General features: G+C 30.8%; 1 protein-coding gene across 1 annotated transcript; it reads right to left on the bottom strand.

Annotated features, from left to right (window-relative positions):
• Nucleotides 1–223: 223 nt before the first annotated feature.
• Nucleotides 224–12,904, bottom strand: LOC126727423 (ferric reduction oxidase 7, chloroplastic-like). Its single transcript, XM_050433095.1, has 10 exons — nt 12,654–12,904; nt 12,485–12,584; nt 12,197–12,335; nt 11,633–11,647; nt 9,189–9,449; nt 2,071–2,398; nt 1,723–1,987; nt 1,357–1,612; nt 826–1,258; nt 224–442 (listed from the first exon to the last, which is right to left on the bottom strand). Exons 1-10 carry the CDS (start codon nt 12,892–12,894, stop codon nt 273–275), a joined length of 2,208 nt encoding a protein of 735 aa, XP_050289052.1. The 5' UTR covers nt 12,895–12,904; the 3' UTR covers nt 224–272.
• Between the last annotated feature and the right edge of the window lie 6,593 nt (nt 12,905–19,497).

Genomic DNA, 19,497 nt, shown 5'->3' with positions numbered 1-19,497 from the left:
CTGTATTGTAACAAAATGTATCTTATTTATCCGTTTGTCACTCTTTTATTTTCCTTTTAAGAGCTTAGAGGTTAGAATAAATAATTCCACTATCATCTCTAGAATCCCTATTAAAGATCAAGGAACCCAATAATAATAACTTAAAAGTGCATAAACACATACATATAATTGTATGTATATTGTTATCAATATTTATTCATATAAATAGCGAGTATTTAGCTTTTAAGATAATTGATTACATTAAGGGGAAGATGAGATGATGAAGGTGGTGCCTACAGATCAAAACTATGGCTGTTGAAATGGAAGATTGGATGACGGCGTTGTCTCATAATATTCTGTGACCTGATTTCTTTAGCAACGCTTGTCTGAAGACTTAGAGGACCACACACAATAACACCAACATCAACGTAGCCCCATTTCTCTGATATATCCCCAAAGATATCTGCAACATGACAAAGGAAAGGCAATCAAGAAAGCCTTTGGTGTAGTACAACTAAAGAGGTTAAACTTTGTTATTAAGATTTTTTTTTTTCCTGTTTCTTTTAGTTTTACTCCATCCATTTATGTCAAATATTTTGTTCACAACTTGTCCTAAGCTTGGTAAATAGAGGAGGGTTGTGGTAGATTGATGGCTTATGTGAAATTTAGTCACTATAGACATGTACACATTAAGGTGTCCCTTACAAGTAAAAATACACGTGGCCAACCTTGACTAGTCTATTGTTATTGTTGGGACTAAATTTGGTTGTCGTCATCATCATTGTCATTCTTGTTGTTATATTATTCTTTTAATTTATGTTTTGAACAAAAGTTGAGATGCTATACCTTTGAAGTCTGGTCTTGAACCATAATAAGTATTGACTGAACTTGCAAGTTTTTGCTGACATGACTCCGTGTGAGCTAAAATTTCATTATGCTGCATCTTCTCAACCATTATCCTATTATCCTTGCATGCCTCCGTTGCTGCATTTCGTCTTTCCCAAAGATGCCACAAACCAACCACAACACCCCCAAAGATAAAGACACTTGCAAGCATGCATATTAGAAGGAGAAGCCCTTTGTACCACCATGGAGATATGTCATAAGGGTTTATGTAGAAAGTATCCAGTAAATACAGTAAGATAACAAAGCCTAGTGTAGACGAGATAACATATAGTCCAGACCATATATTATTTCCTGTACCAACCAAAACTGACATGCTGCAACTGTTAGACACAGGAGGAGAAGAGTTTGTAACCTCATGTGCTTGACCCTCTTCCTGCAAATAAATAACAACTATTAAATGTCACAACATGAACATGATAACTTTAAATACAAAACAAAATAATAAGGGTTTGAGAGCATTACTAGGCATACCAGTGGAGGTTGTGATTCTTGAGTGACAAAAATGTGAATCTCAAGATTTAGTTTATCCAAAAAAAATGGATAGATTGATTCCAAATCATTGGTATAAAGAAGAGGAAGCTCATTTGATCTTTTCACAGCCCAAACAATCAAGATGTTTCGAGGCAAACAAGATTTTCCTTCCCTAGTACGATGGAGAATGTCACTCAAGATAGCCAGAAATGGTGAAATTCCTACGCCTCCTGCTACTAAAATAAGGTTTTCATACCTAGAGAATCAAATGGTGAAGTCAGTTCATAAAATAAAAGATAATATGAAACTTAAAATTAAGCTTGATATCTAGTAAATTCTAGTGAAATTGATTGTTTGGGTGCATACATCAAGTGATATGGTAATTCATGCCCATAAGGCCCCTCAACAGAAGCTGTTATCTTTGTTTGAGGCCGGAGATGTAGGTCAGCTTCAAAACTATTCAGGATATTACCTCTGAGCTTTTCTGTCCATTCCCCAATAACCTTAATGAGAACGGATAGATGATATTTACCATCCAGAGGACTAGATGAAACACTGAAAGGATGCCACTGCAGCCAAGATAATTCCCGAACTTGAAGGAAAATAAAACTGAGAGCATTGTACTGCAGATCTACATCGTTGAAGAAAAGTGTCATAGCTATGGTAACAACATAAAAACAAGGAAACTACAAATTTGTGGGGAACTAGTATTACTTGCAGGTTTTGAAAGCACCAATTCCACAGTTCCACAAGAAAGGCACTTGATTGAAATGATATCAACGGTCTTTCGTGATTGACAGAATCTTAGAAAGCGATCTAGAATGAAAAGAAATATTCCTCCAGCAGATACACAGAACAAGAAATGCCCAACATGCAAAGCTAAAAAGACAATAAAGATTACATATAGTTGATGAGTGTAAAAGAATAACTCAAACTTCTTCTTTCTCACTGGATGAAGTGATGTCATCCACATCAATAGACCAACTGCTAGACTTATAATGCCTGGAAAATGAGAAACACCGAGATCTACCCACTGAAACATCTGCATCAAACAATTAGATATATAAGCAGTGTCATCTTCATATGACCTTATATTTCTTTCCATGAAGGTATTCTTAGATACATTCTATGAAGGAAGAAAAAGCATATGGTTTAGGACATTGACAAGGGTTACAAAAGGAGATGGGTTGCTCGTCTTTCTTTTGTGATGCTACTCAATGACTTAACTTACCTCTCAATTAAGTCTTGAAGAAGAGGATGAAATTAGTTACAGCCTACGTCTACACAATTTAAAAATTGCTTGAACGGAAATTGGAACAGATTTTGAGTGATGAGCATCAAATTAATTAGAGATACATATAAACCCATATCAACTTGGCTTCTTCCAAAACCAAGGAAGCATTCTGGCCTATGCATGCATACAGAAATACCAAGCACTACATAAGCTAAAAGATTATGACTACAAACCAAGACTAAAGGGACTCACTTCTATGCTCATGTTTTTATTATCATGAACTAGTTAGAATCATGAATGTTTTGTCATGTGAATAAGACAACATGGACAAGAGCCAAAGTTCATCAAACAAGTCAGGTCAATGACTTGTAAATTAGCACCATGCTTTCATAGTTTGTGTGTGCTAAGAAATTATTAGCGACCATATGATTGAATCAAGAAGAAGATATATTAAAAAGTAAAAAAGGAAGAAGATATTTGTAGCAACAATCATTATACAATCACCAAACGGCCTTAGCAAGAATATCAATATGATCTATCCAATGATCAAGAGTTGTTGAAGTAGAAGAATTTGCATCATAACATAAAAGGTTGTCAACAGGTATTTTAACCACAAAACAATCACAAAATCCCATTCTAGAACTATTTATAGTGTCGTGCTTGTGTCTTTGAGCAATCACTATGTTATCTATATCTATATATATCAAAAAGTTGAAAAATAGTATTTATTGTTATTATGCTCCAATTAAGCCACATCAGCAGTTATGTCATTAACATTTTTTTCCCAATTTTTATATGATTTTTTAACATTTAAAGTGAATTAAAAACTCAATTAAATACAATCAAAATATCATATTTATCTTGTTTTTAACTATTCCTATTTATTATTAAATTTTCAATTCCATTTTAACTTTTCATATCCCCACTACTCTCTACTTTAACTTTCTTCAAACTTTCTCATTCCATTTTAAATTTTCATATCCCTATTACTCTCTACTTTAATATCTATATTTTTCTATCCCTTTATCTTCCTTAATTTTGAATCTTCTTATTTTTATTCTTATCCTCATACTATACATTTGTCATTCTTTCTCTCATATATTCCATGCATAATTTTCTATTTTTTCCACAAACAAAAGGCTCTCTCTCTCTCTCTCTACTTTAGGTTGATGAATATTTGTATTCTTTAGAATCCTCCTTTGAGTTGATATGATTTAGTTTTGTGTTTTATGTTGTTATCTTTTTTATTCTCATTGATTGTTAAATGTGATCATATTGAATTATAAAGATAGTATATAAAAATTTAATGTTATTTTATTGCATAGCATAACTAAAATAATTTGGTTTTATTTCTATACATTTCATTTTTCTATTTTTCTTCTCATCTTATTTTATTCAAACATTTAAATTCAGCAACATCCTCCGTATCATTAAATTATTTATATTTTTTTTTCTCATTTTTGTAAAATTAAACATATAATATTTTATTTAAATTCAAAAAATAAAAATTTTTCTTATAAAGTCTTCCCATGAAATGTTACAATGCATCAATGGAAAAAATGAAATACAAAACAAATACCAATTTTGAAACACTAAATTAAATATATATATATATATATATATATATATATATATATATATGAAACCAAACATAATATGAAAAAACTAATAGTTATGGATATACTAACTTAATGGAAGCAAAATAGAGTGAAAAAAAAAAAAAAAAGTTATAGTACATATTTACTACATTAGAGTTATCATCAAATTTGGAAAAACAATAAGATGCCAATGGAGAGAGAGAGAAAGAGAGAGAGATTTATGGGTAATAAAGTGCAGATAGAGAAAGAAAAAAAAATCAAGAGTTAATTTGTAACTGTTAATTAGAAAACAAAGAGATTGACGGGAGGAGTAGAGAATGAAATAAAGACAACCTTATGGAGGACATCAAAAACTTTACTTTTACTTTTATTTTGGTCGATTTTTTTTTTCTTGCATCTCTTCTTTAGGTTAATGAATTTTTGTATTCTTTATAATTCTATTTTGGGTTGATACAATTTATTGTGTTTTAAGTTGTTATCTTTTTTATTGTCTTTGATTGTTAAATGTTATTCTATTACATTATAAATATAGTATATAAGAATATAATGTTATTCTATTTCATAGCATAACTAAAATGATTTAGTGTTTATTGCTATACATTTCATTTTTACTATTTTTCTTTTCATCTTATTTTATTCAAAATTTAAATTCAGCCACATTCTCCATATTATTAAAATTTTTTATCATTTAAAAAAAATAAAAATATATAATATTTTACTTAAATTCAAAAAATAAAAATATTTCTCATAAAGTCTTCCCATAAAACGTTACAATGCATCAATAGAAAAATAGAATCCAAAACACATGCTATTTTAGAAATACTAAATTTATAATAATAATAGTAGTAGTAGTAGCAGCAGCAGCAGTAGTAGTAAACATATCATACAACAAACTAATAGTTCTATAAAAAAATTAAAAAAAAAAAACAAAAAAAAACTAATAGTTATGGATATACTAACTTCATGGCAACAAAATCGAATGAAAAAAAAATAAAGGTTATAGTGAATATTTAGTACATTAGAATTATCATCAAATTTGAGAAAATAATAGGATGTTAACGGAGAGAGAGAGAGAGAGAGAGAGAGAGAGAGAGAGAGAGAGAGAGAGAGAGAGAGAGAGAGAGAGAGAGAGAGAGAGAGAGAGAGAGAGAGAGAGAGAGAGAGAGAGAGAAACAAGTGTCAATTGAATAAATTAATTAGTAACCATTAATTAGAAAACAAAGAGGCTGATAGCTGAAGGAGTAAAAAATTAATTAAAGACGACTTTACGAATGTCATTAAAAACTTTACAGTGCAAATAAATAAATCTTTAAATTCACTTAATTAAATCATATAATCAAAAATTAAATACAATCATACAAAATTTAAACCTAAAACTAATCAAACTCTAATCTAGAAAACCATATTTATTATCAAACCTAGAAGGAAGATGTTCTTCAGTAATAATAGAAATATATAAGAAATAAAGATGGAAAATTTCAAAATCCCTTTTTTTGACATTTCATTTAACATTATTTATATATAATAATTTTTTTTTAAAAAAAAATCCTTAAATGATTATGTTCTTCACACACCATGACTTTTTATTTTTTATTTTTTTATTATACAAGATAAAAATTCTACTCTAATCTAATCTAAGTATATATGTATGCAAAACTCTCTCCTAGAAACTTAACCCCCGCCCTTGCCCTCCACACACCATGACTTTTAATAACCTAATGAAATGTTCTAAGATTTTACCTCTCACTTAATGCCTTTGTTATGCAAATCATCAGCCAGTAAAATATACTAATGGTAAAAAATGTTGCAAATGAGATCATAAAAAAACTAATTAGTCACTATTATTATGGAATACATGTCTTAGTTTCTTATGCATCTAAGAAAATGAAATGTATAGAGTTTACTTATTAAGGTATGTGTAAAAATTCACATTAAAAAAATATGTAAAGGTTTTTTTGAAAAAAAAAATATATATGTGTAAGGTTTTTATTAACTTAAAAGACAATAACCAATTGTTAATAACTACAATAGTCGCTACTCTATAAGTCACACACAACACTATATTTAATACCCTAAACAATTTATAAATTACAACCCCTGAAAGAGAATCGCCAAATTTTTTAGACAACATCAAAATAAGGTAAAAGAATTTTAATTTTTAACTTCCATAGAAAAAAATATTACCCACATTATTTAAACCTTTATAGAAAAGAAGGTTCACATGTAGAATGCAAAATATGTTTAATTGACTTAGAGATGTAAAAATTAGTCAACCGGCTATGGTAAATTCAAGGTTTCAAAATTTAAATAAAACAATTCTACAATAATAAAAAAATTATTTTGCAATGAATATGATTATGAAATGCATTACTCTTCATTAAATTAGTTCAAATGACAAAATAATAATAATAATAATAATAATGAGACCATGACTAGTTTGTATAATAAGAATGAATAAAGGCAGCCACCACATAACCATATTTTATAAGCCTGCTTTAGTTCCACTCAAAAACCTTAACTCTCTAGGTTGCATAGCTATATTTCACCCCGAAACCAACATGTTGCACCATCTCTGACCTCAAGCAGAACTGCTCAAGAATAAATCTATTTTTAAAACTCCCACCTAGTCCATCTTCCGTCAGGCTTCTGATCGAGCAACCGCTTCAACAAGAGCAACATGAAGGCCCAAGGCCGTTCTGTGAAACTACAGCCAATCTTTATGGAAGTCAAATAGCTATCTCTTCATTCCCATTATTTCTGTCCATAACTTAAAATTTTATTTCACTTCTCTTGCATTGAATAATAAATAAAATTTTTTAACCAAAGAATTATGAATAAAACAGCCAAACCAGAAGGTAGCGGCATAAAGGATACCAATTTCAAAGAGGGTAAAATCAAATTAACAAAAATAACTGCTATGCTGATACACAGCACCTCCCCATCTGTAAGTCTTGAAACTGTTTGCTTTATTAAATAATTTCTCTAGTCTTCTTGTCATTCCCATTTTTCCATTTTCAATTGTTGTTTCCCTTTCCTTTGCATTCTTTTTGCGTGTACGTGTGTATGTATATGTATATAAATATATATATATATATATTTGTTTGTTTGTTTGAGAAAAGAAGAATATCTTATATATAAAAAGAGCCAATGCCTGCTACTGTGCTTCAATACTGTGCACTCAGTGTGTTTACACTTATAAACACTGTAGCAGTAACAGTACTTTGTTGAGGCACTTTTTTTTTTTTTTTTTTTTTTTTTTTTTTTTTTTTTTTGGGTTTTGAACATTAGCTACAGTTCCAGGCGGCACTATAGCTACAGTAGTTACAGTTTTTTTTTTCTTCCGTTTATACTTTTTTTTTTTCCTTTTATATAAATATATATATATATATATATATATATATATTGTTTTACTACACAACAAATTTCACAATATTTTTATAATTATTAAAGTGTCAATTTTTTATAAGTCAAAATAAAATAATAAAATATGAAACTGTGACCAATCACAACTGAAAATAAATGTTTTGTGAAAATATTGTGACACTTGTTAGGTGAATGTGTAAAATCTACCGTACTTTTGGTTTGTTCAAGTGGCACAGTAACTACAGTAGCTATAGAGTTTTTTTTTTTTTTTAGTCTTCCGTTTGTACTTTTTTTTTCTTTTAAATATTTATAAGAACCTGCATATATATTGTTATATTGACACAATAAATTTCACAATATTTTCACAATTATTAAGGTGTTAATTTCTTATAAGTCAAAATAAAATAATAAAATATGAAACTGTGACCAACTACAACTGAAAATAAATGTTTTGTGAAAATGTTATGATACTTGTTAGTATAGTATTTTTGCACTGTAGCTACAGTACCAAGCGGCACTAGAGCTACAAAGCCTAATTTTTTTTTTTTTAGTAATTTGTTTGTTTTTTTTTTCCTTTTAAATATTTATGTAAGCTAGTATATATATTGTTATACTGACACAACAAATTTTACAATATTTTCATAATTATTGACATGTCAATTTCTTATAAATTGAAATAAAATAATAAAATATGAGACTGTGACCAACCACAGCTAAAAATAAATGTTTATAATAAAAGTGTGAATGCGCACATAGTGTCTTGGCACTGTACATCCAGTATTTTTGCACTATGCAGCACTGTAGCTACAACAGTGCTTTGGTTTAGTTAGTCTTTTTTTTTCAGTAATCGGTTTGTGTTTTTTTTTTCTCTTTTAAATATTGATGTAAGCTGATATTTATATTGTTATACTGACACAATAAATTTCACAATATTTTCACAATTATTGACGTGTCAATTTCTTACAAGTCGAAATAAAATAATAAAATATGAGGCTGTAGCTAACCACAACTGAAAATAAATATTTAAAAAAAATGTTACAACACTTATTGTTATCACAATATTTTCACAATTGTTGAAATCTCAGTTTCTTATATATATAAAAAAAAAATGCTAAATCCACAACATTTTAACATTAATTTCATAACAAATCATAGGTAAGCTATTATTGATGAATAGCACTAAAGCTACAGTGCTTTTGGTTTAATCAACTGGCACTGTAGCTACAATGTCTAAAGTTTTCAGTGACCAACCACAACTGAAAATAAATGTTTTAAGAATAATAATAACAATGTTATCAGTTTAAAACCAATAATAAATTTTCATTTAGAATTTGTTCTAAAAATGTTATGAATGTAGCATTTCTCTCAAATAAAATAAAAAAATATCTATTTAGATCCTAAAAATGAAAATATTGTGATATTTTATTGTATACTTAAATTTCTTTTTTAATATAATCAAATTAGGTGAGCCAAAATTCACGATTTCACACACAAAATTTATATTAATTTTCTCACTACCGGGGCAGCACATGCCTTGCACGTGCAGCCAACGCCAGTATAATATATAAGGAAAAGAGAAACACATATGTATAAATATGGCTATGCACAAGAAAAAGAATTACACCATTAGCACTCACCTCGTCTAGGATGTGTCCCTCAATTGTCCATGCAATTGCATAGAATAGTCCATGGAGAGTAAACAATAGCATAGTGAGATGTCCAAGCCACACATGATATCTTGTTGCTTGCTCGAAAGGGATATCTATTAGGCGGAGAAGAACCGATCCCCTTGCAACGGGAAGAAACAAAAAGGCCAAGCAATCTAATCCGATAGTACCAAAGCGAAGTCCCAGTCTTAACATGATGAAACAACTGAAATTTTCAAAAAAACTAGGAATCTCAACCAGTGAAACCAATCTTCATGTATTGAAGAAAAAGAGCTCTAAAAAATTTAAAGGGAAAATGCACACTGAAAAATTTTAAATTTCTCACTTTGCCCACTTGAGATGAGCTCCGTTTGTCTCTTATAACCCACCTCCATTAAAAAAACAAGGGTAAATATGTACTTTTAATTTGCACCTCTTTTATGTCTCTCTCCTCACAACACAAAAAATAAAAATAAAAATAAAAATAAAAACACAAAAAATAGATCAAACAAGGAATTTTGTAAATAAACAAGCTATGTGTCAAAACACTCTCATCGACTCTCTCTTAAACTTCTATCGTCTCTATAACTTCAATGCCAAAGGTGAATTTTGCAAAGAAAAAAATGGAAAAGGAAGAGAGAGTGATGGGCTTTGGGGTCTCTATAACTTTTATCTTAGTTTCTTCAATACCTCATATGATCTGGAGACTTTATGAGTAGGCCAGGTTTTGGATTTAATTCCTTTTGTTCTTCTTTCACATTTTTAATTTTTTTTTTTTTTTTTTTATAAATACCACTTTTTGATTTCTTTTTTTATTTTTTATTTTTTATGTTTTTAATTGTGAAAATAGAGAGGTGGGTTAGAGCATCTGCAATAGGCTCTCTAAAGCCTTTTTTGGAGAGCAAACACACCAAAAACACCCTCTAACAGCCTCTCTAACTCTAAATTTTTTTTAGAGTTGCTATAGTAGCTTTCTTGAAGAAAAGAGCACCGTAGCAAAAACTGTAGCAACTCCAAACATTTCTTCCCTCACTCTCTCTTTCGCTTCTCATTAGAAAACAAAGTTAGATGAATGCCAACTCTCTCTCTGACAGGCTCTGTGTGTGTGAAGTGAGCAAAGAGGAAAGAAAATAAAAACAGAAATGTAGTCACAGAGGAGAAGTCAGAGAGTGGCCAACTGTGTGTGTGTGAAGTGAGATGAAGAGGAAAGAAAATAAAAACAAAAATTTAGACACAAAGGAGAAGTAAGAAGATGTGTGGAGGAGAAACAAAAATGTAGATACATAGGAGAAGAGTGGAATACGTGTGTGGAGGAGAAAAATGTACTTGAAAAAATAGGTAGGTATAAGATAATTGTAACTATTCATTCTCCAAATAATACAGAATTTTGGAGAAACTGCTAGAGATGCTCTTATGGAAGTTTAATGGAGATTATCTTAGGTGGGCAAAGCAAGGGAGTCAATTTTGTACTCAAGGCCGTTTCAGTTTGGCCTAAAAAACGATATACTATGGTACCGGTCAATACCAATGTACTGTTTTAGAATTACCGCTACATATTATTTATATATTTATTAGTCAAATTTTATATAATTTATTAACAAAACTTAATTGTTTTTTAAAATGTATGAAGATCTAATTACTAGTACTAAGAGCATTCCAAATATTTGGCATTTGGCACACTAAACACTAAAAATAGACTATCATAAAGTGTGTTAAATGCCAAAAAATTTTGAGACATACTACAGTACAATCTCATCTTTGGCATGGTACGGATGAAAATGACATTTGATTTTTATTATTTTTTATTCATCTTTCTCTCTCATCTTAAATAAAATATCTCTTCGTCTACACTTTCGGCCACACATTTACTACCACACATTTTGTATTTTTTTTTTATTGTTAGTTTTTTAATATTATTTTAATATTTGTATATATTATTTTAATGTATAGAATTAAAGAATAGAAGATATAATGTATGATGAATTGTAAAATGTTATGTTAAAATAATAAAATAATTTTTTTGGTATGTTAAAATGGCATATTTATAAAACATCTAATGATAATGCTCTAACTAGTTTGCTACTAATAACAATAATAATTTCTTACATTAATTACAATATTTGTACTTAGAAGAATTGGGATCCGGTGCAATTCACCAAAGTCTCTCACATTTTTCTTTATATATATTTTTTATCTTTTTTTATATTTAATGGTTGGGATTTAAAGTTACTTTTTGTAATTTTAAATCCCAACCATTCGTACCAATTGAATCGGTGGACTGTCTCAATCAGCATTCGTACCAATTGAATCGGTGGACTGTCTCAATCAGTATTAGGAATATATTCAGTTCGCATCTCGTAAATGTTTCTATCCTTTTAATAAAATGATAAATATAATAATAATAAAAGTACCAAGTCATGTGATGTCAAAAAGACAATTTGAAAAGTTAACTTCAGTGAGCCCATTTAAACGTCATTCATTCACATTGATTAGACTATCCTAGGCGGACAAAACAAGAAAAGTATACAGAGAAGAGAAAACATTTATGCTGGGTGTGGGTGATCGGCGCCAGGTTAGTGACTGGAGATATAACAGTGAGCTGTGAGGATGACAGTGTAGGTGATTAATATTTTTTTGGTGTCAACTTTTAAAATCATGGATAAACAAGGTAAAAATTAGGGAAAGTGTTATCTTTTGAATCAAAGGTAGGGAAGATAAAAACGGGCATAATTTTAGGTGAGTTTATTATAATTTCTCTAAAAGTTTTGTAAAGATGACACTAAACTACAAAAACCACTGAAGTAGAATGATCAACAGAAAACTAAGCAATATAAAAATAGTATATGGTTTCTATTTAAAAGTTATACAATGAAGTCATATAAACAATAAACAAGGTAACAACCATTCAGCAAAAAAAACCAAAGTAACACCCAACCCAACAAAATATCGTACCACAGATCTAAGGGGTCCATGTCATCGGTTAACGTTCCTAAGATCACTGCAGTATAGACATAAACATCCCAGAAAACAAACACGATAAAGAGGATTATGCCAATCAATTCAGCAGCGGAAACAACCCCTAGTGGTCCATCCACAAGAACAGGAAAAGTCCAAAGTCGGAATCTTGGAGTCTTCTTCCTGAAATAGATGAAGTTTTTATGTGACTCCAATTTAAACAAATGCATTATGGGCAATATTATATTATTCCTTTTGCAGCTAGCTATCATATATCGTAAAATCAAAATGAAAACATGTAAAAGGGGTGCATAGATTAAAAAAATACGTACTCTTGTAGTTGTAGTTGGTGTTCCCCAGAGATGAGAAGATATGGAACAGCAAGAAAAGCAATAATGATAATTGGGCCACTGTATAACAGCAAATAACTCCCTGAAAATGTACATTTTTAAGTCGAACTCTTTTGAATGCGACAACGAGGTTGAATTAAGAAGTAGCTACCTGTGTATCCAAATAGGCTTTCATTGGTTGCACCAATCCAGTCAGCATAGAGTTCACTCCCGAAATCTGTAGGAATGACAAAAAACAGAGCAACCCATGCAAGGAATACAATCCACATGGTAAATTTGAGAACCCATTTAGCCAATGACACAAAGTTGTTGTTTTTCTTGTTGTTGTTGGCATGAGCTCCATTGGAATGAAGAAGAGGGTGAGAAGTGTGCAAAATGTCATCGACGGCCATGACTATGAGAACAAGGAAAAGGAATCAGCAGCGCGCAAGAAGCAAGGTGATGTTGTTATTGGAGATGATGATGGCAATTTTCATATGGAATTGTACATATATATATATATATATATATAGTGAGCGTTTGGGGTGGGAGTATGGGCGTCTGCGTTTTTTCAGTTTGCGTTTTCAGAATTTTTTTTTTCTCCTGCGCGCGTGGAAAGTAACATCACATAGGTTGACTGTGCAGGAGACAAAAATCATTGTTCATAACTATAACAGCACTGTTCATACATTAAAAAAATATTAAAAATGGGTTCACAGTACTATTCACACATTTAAAAATTATTTTGTTACAATGTTTTCAGTTTTCAATTTTAGCAACAATAAGTTTAATCAAAACGGACCCATAGGCGATTTCAATTATAATTATTAAGAATAGGGCATGTTTTCTCGGGAAAAAGAAAAAAAAAAAAAAGAATAGTACATATTTGTTTGGCCTCTTATTTGTACTTTAGCGCATTAACAATTTCACTAGAAGAAAATTTTTTAAGATGTCAACAGAAGGTCTTACTAGTTATTTATTTTATTTTTTATATACAAGATAGAAATTATATTCTAACCTAATCTAAGTGTATATGTGTAAGAAATTCCTTCCTAAAGACTTGAACTAAGCCCTTACTGCCCATACCCCACAAGCACTTATATTTGTAGTGTGACCATTTCACCAAGGATTTGCAGTGGTGGTCTTACTAGTTTTAGGCAGATGTTGAAAGCTCTATGTAATAAATACTAAAGTGATCTACTCAATTTTTTGGTTATGGCTAGATTGCTTTTAATCTACTCAATTAAATGCGGAAAGAGAGCAATTGATGCACAATCAATGATGCGGGAATACGGAAACGTCAAGAAAAGAAGCAAAACACGTTTATTTTAGAAAATAACCTCGAATCCACAAGGGTTCCTTGAATCTACAAGGAGAAAGAGTCTGGAATCCACCAAAGAATAGAAAGACAAAAGTCTGAATTTTATTGATTGAATAATTGTTAAAAAAACGTGTATAGACTTAGGAGTCTATTTAAGGGTGTTAAGATTTAGGGAATAAGGGAATTGAATGGTAGATCACTTCGAGGGGATTTAGGCCTGCAAGAACATAGTATGAGAAGAAATGAAAGAGAGAGAGAGAGAGAGAGAGATTCAATCTGATGTTATTATTCAATGAATCCATTTGTAATCACCCATACTTCAAGTCCTTAACTAACTAGCCAACTATATCCAACAAACAGTATGTGTTCAAACTTCAAAAACCCCATTAACTCCTTAAACTTATTAAGTTTTGTTGAACTCAAGATGCATCATTCTTTCAAAATTTCAATTGAGGCTCGTAGGTTAGGAGTGGTCAGTGGAGTAGTTTTTACTTTTTGAAACCAGAGGAGGGGTATTGACCAAGCAACAAAACCAGAAGGCTACAAAACCACCATCCAAATTAATGCAAAACAAAACCACTCAAATTTTTTATTTTTTAAATATATAGTACACATAAAATAAGAAATAGTACAAACTCTTTCACGTCCCATTAGTACGGGAACAAAATAAACATTAGTTTCCCATAAAAAAATAAATAAATAAACATTGGTTCAACTGCCTTCTGGTGTTGTAGTGTTTTTCAGGCCCCCTAGGCCACTAGTGTTTTTGGACTTTTTTTGCGTCAAATTGTGCCCGCACACCATTAATAATTATTACAGTACTGGCATATCAAACGTGCAATGAGAGTTTTTTTAATATACCTATTTTGTAGAAAAAAAATGTGTTTTTATTTTTATTTTATATATATAATTTTTAATTTGAAAATTTAATTTATAAGTGGGTAAAGTAATTTGAAAATTTACAGAAAAGTTGTCCTATTTTTTAGACAATATTTTAATGGAAGTTAGAGTTGCATTCTTATCAGAGTGTCCTTTAGTTTTACTTCTACTTAAACATAAGAATATAAGAGCATTTTTGAACTAAAAAATGAGAAATTCAAATAAAAAAAAGCTCTTTAAATAATAGTATAGATTAGAATTGGGGTAAATATACAGTACACATAAAATAAGAATTAGTACAAACTCTTTCACGTCCCTTTAGTACGGGAACAAAATAAACATTAGTTTCCCATAAAAAAAAATAATAAATAAACATTGGTTCAACTGCCTTCTTTTCTTTTTTTTTTTCTTTTTTAATTTTTTTTTATAGAAGTTCAACTGCCTTCTTGTGTTGTAGTGTTTTTCAGGCCCACTAGGCCACTAGTGTTTTTGGACTTTTTTTGCGTCAAATTGTGCCTGCACACCATTAATAATTATTACAGTACTGGCATATCAAACTTGCAATGAGATTTTTTTTTAATATGCCTATTTTGTAGAAAAAAAAAAGGTGTTTTTTTATTTTATATATATAATTTTTAATTTGAAAATTTACAGGAAAGTTGTCCTATATTTTAGGCAATATTTTAGTGGGAGTTAGAGTTGCATTCTTATCAGAGTGTCCTTTAGTTTTACTTCTACTTAAACATAAGAATATAAAAGTATTTTTGAACTAAAAAAATGAAGAATCTAAATAAGGAAAGCCTTTTAAATGATAGTATAGATTAGAATTGGGGTAAATATACAGTACACATAAAATAAGAAATAGTACAAACTCTTTCACGTCCACTTGGTACGGGAACAAAATAAACATTAGTTTCCCATAAAAAAATAAATAAATAAACATTGGTTCAACTGCCTTCTTTTTTTTTTTTTTTATGATAGAAGTTCAACTGCTTGCTTGTGTTGTAGTGTTTTTCAGGCCCACTAGGCCACTGGTGTTCTTGGACTCTTTTTTGCGCAAATTGTGCCCGTTCTGGTAGTTGAAAACAGTCGCACACCTTTACTGTTATTACAGTATTAGTATTGTGGTTGTAAAACTCCCTCATACGGTAAATGCAAAATATTTTATAATTTTGCCATCTATTCTATATCTAAGTCGGCATTGTAGTAGGATTGTATAATAAAATATTATAGATTATCACTATTTCATAAGTATAAGTGCTTGTAAAATGTAGAGAATTAAGGTTAGAGTTCAAGTTTCTAAGAGAGAGTTTCACACACATATATACTTAGATTAGGCTAGAGTGAAATTTATATCTTGTATAAAATATATATATATATATATTGAAGGTTTATTCTCTCTCTCTCTCTCTCTCTCTCTCTCTCTCGGCATGGAGATGATGCTATGGAGATTGGTCTGTTGTCTATGGGTTTGGGTGTTGTGTGTGTGGGGGTTTATTGGTTTGGGCATTGTGTGTGGGTATGGGTGTTGTGTGTGTGTGATGGCTGATGCGAGTTGTGGTCTTGAGATCGGTGTGTGGTTGTGGAGGAGATCCATGTGTGGTGTTGAGATTCTGTGTTGAGATCAGTATGATATAATAAATATAACTTTTGAAATAGTAAAATTAGATATTTTGTAGAAACCGAATACTAACGCTCTTAGCTGCCATGGTATAGGTAACATTAATTTTGCATTATTGTTATTAGCGACCCATGGTATACATGACATTAATTATTTTGAAATAAGTGCTAAGTTCACAATATTCTCAATATTTCTATAATAAATTTTAGATGGTAAATTGCTATTAGTTCTAATTTAAACTTGTTTTTACTCACTAATAACAGCTAATAATAATTTATCACTTAGAATTTGTTGTGAAAGTACAGTAAAAAAAACATATAATTTTTCTAGCAGATCTAGGCTCTCCTCTCAAATCTAGAAATTTCCGGTAGATGGAGTTCAGTTATGAGATGAAATGGCTTTCTTCAAATAGTGTTGCATACAATCTCATTATAATAACATTCCAGAGAAGGGTTTCTTTTGTTTTGCACAAAAGATAAATACAACTGTTTTTTATTTTTTTGGAAATGCTAATAAGTGTCCTTAGGGCACTGGTTAATAATCTATTTAAAGAAAGTTTTTATGAGAAATGAAAAAAATGTAATTAATATTTTGACAGCTTTTTTCGTTTCCCATAAAAGTGGTATAAAAAATTTTCTAAAATAGATTATTAATAAATGCCCCAAGGACACTCGTTAGCATGACTTTTTTTTTTTTTTTTTTAACTAACTAACTCGGCAGCATGACAAATGGAGGTCATCTCTGAAGAAATCATAAACAATAACTGAGGTGTGCTTTCTAACATTAATTTCCTCTTTAAGTTCCTTAATTTTTCTATCTTTTTATTTATTATTTATCTTACCGATATCATCTCTTTTTATTACCCTAGCATACTTACTGAGTTAGGTACAGCTAGTTCACCTCTATCTAGATCCTGCAACAAGAACATCATAGGCGTCTACTGACAAATTTAATTTAACTTACCTGTAATAGTGTCCTTTTGCCTTGAATCAAAGTCCTCTTGTATTGAGGATATGATTTAAAATTAGTATATTGGAAGCAGTGGTTAAATTAATGTCTTTTTTATATGTACCTATTTAAGGTTAGTTAATTTGCTTTTGAAAGTTAGTGCCCCTTTGCTTTGTAACAAAGTCCTCTTGCATTGTTTCTCAAAAAAGAAAAAAAAAGTCCTCTTGCATTGAAGATATGATTTAAAATTAGTATATTGGAAGCAGTGGTTAAATTAATGTCTTTTTCATATGTACCTATTTTAGGTTAGTTAAATTAAATTTGCTTTAGAAAGTTAGTGCCCCATTGCTTTGAAACAAAGTCCTCTTGCATTGTTTCTCAAAAAAGAAAAAAAAAGCCCTCTTGCATTGAAGATATAATTTAAAATTAGTATATTGCAAGCTGTGATTTAATTATCGTCATTTTCATACCTACCTATTATAGGTAGGGTAAATTAAATTTATCTAGGCCAACATGCAAGCTGTGGTCTAGTGATGGGACCTACATTGTGAACTGAAATAATGGCCCTGTAACAATTAGTGCACACTGAAATAATGGCCTTGACATAAAAATAAGACCACTGTTTTGCTATCAAAAAAAAAATAATAATAATAATAAATAAGACCACTGTTAGTGCCCCTTTTCTTCGAAACAAAGTCTTCTTGCATTGTTTTTCAAAAGAATGGTTCTAGTGTCACAATTCTGTGCACAATTTTGTGCACAACTTACCCACGTGGTGAATTATGGTTGGTGGAGGGGTGATGGTGTCACCCTCCACCAACCACAATTCGCCACGTAGGTAAGTTGTGCACAAAAATTGTGTCACCAGAATTTTCCTTCTCTAAAAAGAAAAAAAGTCATCTTGCATTGGAGATATAATTTAAAATTAGTATATTGCAAGTTGTGATTTAATTAACATCATTTTCATACCTACCTAGGTAAGTTAAATTAAATTTATCTAGGCCAACATGCAAGCTATGGCCGGGTGATGGGACTTACATTGCAAACTAAAATAATGGCCTTGTAACAATTAGTGCAAACTGAAATAATGGCCCTCACATAAAAATAAAACCACTGTTTTGCTATCAAAAATAATAATAATAAGGGTCATGTTAACGAGTGTCCTAAGGGCACTAGTTAAGAATCCACTTTAGGAAAGTTTTGACATCACTTTTATGGGAAATGAAAAAAGCTGTCAAAACATTAATTTTTTTTTTTCCCATAAAAATTTTATTTAATTGGATTCTTAACCAGTACTCTTAGGACACTCATTAGCATTTCCCTAATAATTATAATAACGCCCCTTTGCTTTGAAACAAAGTCCTCTTGCATTGTTTCCCAAAAAAGAAAAAAAGTCCTCTTGCAAGCTGTGATTTATTAACGTCATTTTCATACTTACACATATATAAAGTTGTGATTTACAACTATATTTTATGTTGGCTTTATTCCATGACAAAAAATGTTGTAATTGCATAAGTATGTTTCCTTGTATTTTTGTGGGACTTTATTGTATTGTGTTTAGTATTAAGTCGGTGAAGACTCAAGCTTAATTGAAGTTTAAGTGGATTTCGCGAGAAGCTCGTGTGAAGCTAACCCGCGAAGTAACCATGTGAGAAGCACATGACCGGAAGCTTAAAAGTCGTGCTAGGCTGTCAGTTTCGCCAGTGTCTCGCGGGTAAGGCCTTCCCGCGAGGTAGTCGCGAAACATTCTGTCTGGAAGATTTTTAAGTGTAACTTTCTTACCCTTCACCCATACTATATATACCCTCATTACCCACAAATGTAAAGGAGGCCATTTAGAGAGAAAAACCCTAGATAGGTTTTCTACAACATATACACCCATCTTTTAGAGAGAGAGAGAGCTACTTATCCTTAGTGAGAAATCATTCTAGCATATTCTCCTTTCCTCTCCCATTGTCATACATTGAGAGGAGATTTGTACCCAAACACAACTCACACCTATTCAGAGTGTAGAGAGTGTTTTGGAGCTTGGGTCGCTTTGAAGATTTGCCAAAAGAAGCCGGTGAGGCTTGGCGAATGCAATCAGGCGTATTGCGGGATCCGAAAAGCTAGATAAGACACGGTTCTGAGAAGTTTTGTTGGAGTAGGAGCTTAGAGGGCTTAGGTACATTGGGTAGATTAGGCTTGGAGGGTTTTTTGCTATTCGTGTATCTCAACTTATTGTCTAGTGGATTGATTTACTGTTTG

Source organism: Quercus robur, chromosome 5 (genome assembly GCF_932294415.1).
Source record: "Quercus robur chromosome 5, dhQueRobu3.1, whole genome shotgun sequence".
NCBI lineage: Eukaryota > Viridiplantae > Streptophyta > Magnoliopsida > Fagales > Fagaceae > Quercus > Quercus robur.
The sequence above is the reverse complement of the archived record's forward strand: the minus strand, read 5'-3'. Positions and strand labels throughout refer to the sequence as shown.

Coding starts and splice junctions, on each gene's coding strand:
- LOC126727423 (XM_050433095.1), bottom strand. CDS start 12,894: ATGGCCGTCGATGACATTTTGCACACTTCTCACCCTCTTCTTCATTCC. Junction 2,399..9,188: donor AGGGACACATCCTAGACGAG/GTGAGTGCTAAT, acceptor TGTTTGATGCAG/ATGTTTCAGTGGGTAGATCT. Junction 1,988..2,070: donor GGTGCTTTCAAAACCTGCAA/GTAATACTAGTT, acceptor TCAACGATGTAG/ATCTGCAGTACAATGCTCTC.